General features: G+C 32.6%; 1 protein-coding gene across 1 annotated transcript; it reads right to left on the bottom strand.

Annotated features, from left to right (window-relative positions):
* Positions 1-2,971: 2,971 nt before the first annotated feature.
* Positions 2,972-5,101, bottom strand: LOC145011150 (LIM domain-containing protein WLIM2b-like). The gene is made up of 6 exons (XM_078969788.1): positions 4,893-5,101; positions 3,989-4,175; positions 3,764-3,863; positions 3,658-3,692; positions 3,482-3,571; positions 2,972-3,356 (listed from the first exon to the last, which is right to left on the bottom strand). The coding sequence occupies exons 2-6, from the start codon at positions 4,121-4,123 to the stop codon at positions 3,117-3,119; spliced, it is 600 nt and encodes a 199-aa protein (XP_078825914.1). The 5' UTR covers positions 4,124-4,175; positions 4,893-5,101; the 3' UTR covers positions 2,972-3,116.
* Positions 5,102-5,681: the final 580 nt, after the last annotated feature.

The following is a 5,681-nucleotide window of genomic DNA, read 5'->3' as shown; positions in this document are numbered from 1 at the left end:
GCTTTAAAAACTATATACGGTTAGGATCATATAGCCCTGGAATGATCAATTTGGCTTTATTTTCTATTTCTCGTTTAGTTATGGTCATATGGTAGGTTCTTTTAGTTGAGAGTCTATTTAATCACGTATTGAATATAACTTGCATGCATAAGGCAACCGGTAGTGAGAGTGAAAGTTCATATCATGAGTTGTAGTACGTGAGCTTGAATGTTTTTTGGTTCCTAGAAGACCATAAAGTGTTACAAGTGGTAGAAGGGGTGAACTGGGTCATGGGTTTTGAGGAGAAACTAGGGGTCAAGTCAAAAGAGGTGGGGGTTTTCAAGGTTAAAATCTATGTGGCAAAGGGGAACCGGGTTACCTCCTCAAGTTGTTCAAAGTGATCAAATAGACACATAAAAAAAAACAAGTTTATTCCCTCATAAAACACAAAAATAAGTCAAGGGACTAAATGTGCAAATGTGCACTATATTGTAGGGTTTACTTTAACCTCAACCCTATACCCACCTCTCGTCATCCTCTTTATGTCTCATTAAGTAACATTGATACCTACATCCCATCCTTCTCTTACTAGGACAATCACTCAAAACCCACCGATTTACTTTCGTCGACAACCTCTAATAACTACATCCTTTCATAGGCACTGCCGATTAGAGCTTCATCAAAATCGTAGTTGCTTGGAAACCATTATCAAAAAATCCTAAGACTAAAGATGCCAAAGCCATGATTGAAATGTGTTCTTGAATAATCGAATGGAATCAAGGAAAAAGGAAGATGACAACACTCTTACTTCAACGTATCCATCATGTAACCCTTCTATCCATATTTCTATCTTCTATTAGAAGAAAATATAACCCATCACGACATTTGCAACTCTAATGGCTCAACCACACCATCGCCGACTTGCCGCTGACTCCGCATATTAAAACAAAGGCTAAATTTTTTGTTGGGTGGCAGTAGTGTTGGACAGTAGTAGATGGTAGATTATAGAAGAAGAAAATAAAATGGGGTAGATATGTATGGTGAGACCTTTCTTAATTTAATAATGAGTTTTTTTAACATGTGTTATCAGGATACAAATAAGAACATTAATTGTGAGAAATATTATCATAATACAATGTGAAATGCATTAATTAAATGTAAAATACATTAGTCATAGATAATATTTCTATATAATTAAGGGGTTTTCTAATATATGTCTAAGGATATATATTAGAAACATTAATTAGGACAAATATTATCATAATTAAATATTAAATGCATTTATTATTAAGATTATTAATGCATTTCACATTTAATTGTGTCAATGTTCCTTATAAGTTATAACAAATGAATTTCACATTTAATTATTGTAATATTTGTGATAATTAATACTTCTTATATGTGTTGATAATGCATATATTAAAAAATCTTTATAATTAATGTATTTTATATTTAATTATGGTAATATTTTCCATAATTATGATTGTTATATGTGTCCTTATGACACATGTTAGAGGACTTTTTAATAACAATATAAATATTAATATAAAATTATATATATATATATATATATATATATATATATATATATATATATATATATATATATATGGAAATGAATCTTAGAAACAGTAAAGTTCCTAAGATGTTGACATAAATGGTCCATGAACTATAAACGTACGTTTGTCACAGTTTTTAGTTGATTTCCAGTTTCGTCAATCTTAGATCGATTAAAAGGGCTTACCAACAAAGATAAAAAAAATAAAAAATATTTCATATTTAATTATGATAAACATCCATGTAACGAAAAAAAACATTAGAGATAAAACCAAAAATCTAAAAAAAAAAAAGAAGACAAAAAACACATAGATCATTTATGTAGTTTTTTCTATTATTGATTATGAAAAAGTGTGACAAAAATACACACCATCCATTCTTTGATGACAACCGTATATATGTTGCCACATGATTTAAATTTGTAATCACAATAAAAAAAATCATTAAGTTATATTTTAGTTATTTTTATATATGTTCAATTGTGTTTAATTAAATTACTATATTATATGTTCGTTTATATTCATGTATGTTTATTTATCTACATTCGTGTATGTTTGTTTGATATTTTTAGGAACATTGGACTCATTTTCTCATTGAGCGAAGGGTACGAAATAAATCAGATTGATTAAAAACACTATGTGAAATATTCGTTTTTTTCCTCTTCCTCTATCCCATAGATATAATGTTTGAATCAATTAAGAACCTTTATGAATCAATATTATTCCATTTCAATTCCTTCCTGATAAATCTCAAGGAAAATCTCAAATTTGATCCTAAATTGACGGGTTAGTGTGAGCTTATCCATGCAGTTATACACTCTTCGAATAGGAATCCATTTTTTGAAAGATTCTGACTTTCGTGCTTTGGTGGGTCTCCGAGATCCTTTCGATGACCTATGTTGTGTTGAAGGGATATCTATATAATACAAACAAATGAACATAAACAATATAATTTGTTAAATGAACAAACATGAATAATAAAACACATTTGTTTATTTGGTCGTATTCGTTTTTTATTTGTTCGGTTAGTTTAAACAAACAAACATGAACATGCTTTTGTTCGTGTTCGTTCGATTCGTTTACGATCTTGATGCTTTGATACCAAATAAATTGAAAAAAATTATAACATACCCTGATTAAAATACGAATGCAAATTGATTACTTGTTTATTTCGCCTTTTTGTGAGACAATCATGTATGCAATATCGATTACTCTCTAGTTTCTTTCTCATCCAAGATCAAAGACTCCTTACAAAATAACATCAACATGCCTTTATAGTCCCTTTGGTGACGTTATGAAACTGTCACGACTGCCACAAACTGCTCACGAGCAGTTATAAAACTGTCAAAAGATTGACAACAGTTAATAATTTTGTAGTCGGGTCCGGGTCAAGAATTCCCTACAATTGCGTCTACCAGAAATGCACAAAATACATCTTTGGAAAATACAGTCATTCGTAAATATAATCAAACGAGTTTCCCACCGAAATCGATCATCAACGATTGCCAAACGAAAAACAAAATAAAAACAAATCAATCGTCTATTTGTAAGATCATAGATTTCAAAATCCTATTTCAACTTTCAAGCTTCAGGAACAGCGGTGGCTGCTACGGCCGCTGCAGCTGTAGCTGCGGCAGAGCGTTTGACGGAGGCGGACTTAATAAGATGATTGTAGCTGCCCTTCTCCTTGAATAACTGCGAGAAATGGTGTTTGCAGTATAGAATCCCTTCTAGCGCTGCGTAATTTGATGGAGATAACGAGCATCCCCCATGGGAGCACTTGAAACAGGACTTATGGTACGCTTCGTTCTCCACTGTCACCTGAACCCAAAACCCTAATTATTCCATCACTTTTTAACACGGTTAGGTTCGATTCGTACCTGAACCCAAAACCCTAATAAATCTATCACTTCAATTTTAACACGATTTGGTTCTTCGATTCATACCTTTTCAAGAGGATAAGCTGTTTTGCCACAAGTCGCACATTTCTCTTGGGTGCCGGAAAACATCCCAGCAGCTTTACTTGGTGATTTCGTCTACAAAAACGGGAACAAACATTCATGACTTTAGGTCCATCTTCGCTACATATCCAAATCAAACACGAATTTGTGCGAAAACTTACCAGATGTGGTGTTAAATTCTCAGCAAACCTTGCAGCTGTCAGTAGTTTCAAAATTTATCAGAAACTAACAAGCAAAAAGGGGGAAAGAATTGAAGAGATATCATACGTGATTGGAAGTTCTTGTTGAAATTTCCACTCTCCTTGAACAGCTGATCGAAATGAGGCTTACAGTATAGTACACCTTCCATTGATGAGTAGTTGCTAAGCTGAAAGTTAACTGTAATTACTTAATTAAACTCGAATAAGAAGAATGTATGAATGCATAAAGAGTAGAGGGTTAGTATCGGTATTTCACATGTCGATGATTGTATCTTCATGATAGAAAACATACCTTAAGGGTACCTTTGCAATGGCTACACCTGAAGCATGACTTGTGATAATCAACACCATCAGCAGATAAAAGTTCCACCGGATAAACTGTTTTAAAACAAGCTTTGCATTTCTGCTGTGTCCCAATAAAAGACATAGTTACCCTTTTCCCCTTCTTGATCTATTCCTCAATGCTCTTCAATTTTCACCTGCAAATCCCCAAAAAGATTGAAATCTTTATAGTTGGTTATAAGTTATAACCCCATCTGTGTCAAAGGTGCATTCTTTGATCTTGATGTATGTTTTCAAGAAAAAAGTAACAAATTAATAGTAATTGTGACATTATTTTGAAGAACATATGAACATCGATTGCTAAAAGGATCTAACATCTGGAAAACCCAACGAGAATATAAGATTTTTATAAATCAAGAAACTCAGATGGTTTTATCATAAAATTCAAGAAAATATGAACATAAATAGTTAAAACATTCTAACTATTGGGTAATAGGATTTGCATGCCTAAAAAATCTAATAGTTTATCATTAAATCAAGAACATATGAAGTATTAACATAATTTATTAATTATTAATAAGATCTGTTTTTGGGAAAACCAAAGAAACTGAAGTGAAATTAGAGTGCTACATAACGCTTCTCAAGAAATCAGAACATATAAGATTAATTTCAAGAAAATTATGAACCTAGATTATTCAATGTATATGTTTCTTGGGAAACCCGGTGGAAAACAAACATCAAAAGAGAAATTTTATAGATAATTCCAAGAAAATTATGAACATTGATTTTAAAGAAGATCGAATTGTTGAGGAGCCGAATGAAATGCAAGCATCATCAGAAACTTTAGTATTGATTTAAAGAAGATGCGAAACATAAGAATGTAGAAACTAGAAAGTATGTATTAGGATGAATACCTTGATCAATACAGAGACTTTACTTGAAAACTGATAAAAGTCGAAGGGTTTTTTGTGGGTGGGTTTGTGAAGATGAAGAAGGAGAGGTGGAAATCTGGGGAAAAAAAAAGGGTTTTAGGAGCTTTTTGCAGGGTAGCGGATGGAGCGAAGACGATGACGTGGAGAGAGAGAGAGAGAGAGAGAGAGAGAGACTTAAAAGGGAATATTTTTTTAGCCTGGAAAATTCATTCCATTTGGAATGGAAAATAAAAAAAATAAAAAATACGTATTCCATATTTTTCATGATATATTTTTGAGAAGAATAACCTTACATCGTTATTTATTCATTTGAAGATAAATCTAAACACGTATAAATATGAGTTTTTTACGAGAAGGGTGTTTTTTAAAAACTTATATACCAAATAAGTGTGATATTAAACATATTTACCCTTTAGGGTCAAAATTTAATACCAAATAAAAAAATAGAGAATTGAACTACATACTCTCAAGTCTAAACCCAATAAACCCCCGACGTCGATGTTCACTCGATTGTTTCTTCGATTCCAGCCATAGTGACGCCGAAGAGTCCGATTCCGGTCACATCTGACGCCGGCGAGTCCGCCTCCACGACAGAAGACCCCGACGAGTCTGCAACTGTTCTTCGATTTCGGTACTGCCACAGCCAGGTAGCTTATCAATTGCTGCATTCGTTTTTTTTCCTGTAGTCTGCTTTCATTCATTTTCCTGCTATTGGTTTTATTTCTTTTGATGTGGTCTTCCTTCTTTTCCCTAGTTTATGGTTCCTGTTAG

This window comes from Lactuca saligna, chromosome 8 (assembly GCF_052625555.1).
Source record: "Lactuca saligna cultivar CGN05327 chromosome 8, ASM5262555v1, whole genome shotgun sequence".
Taxonomy (NCBI): domain Eukaryota; kingdom Viridiplantae; phylum Streptophyta; class Magnoliopsida; order Asterales; family Asteraceae; genus Lactuca; species Lactuca saligna.
This window is presented reverse-complemented; position numbering and strand designations above follow the sequence as displayed.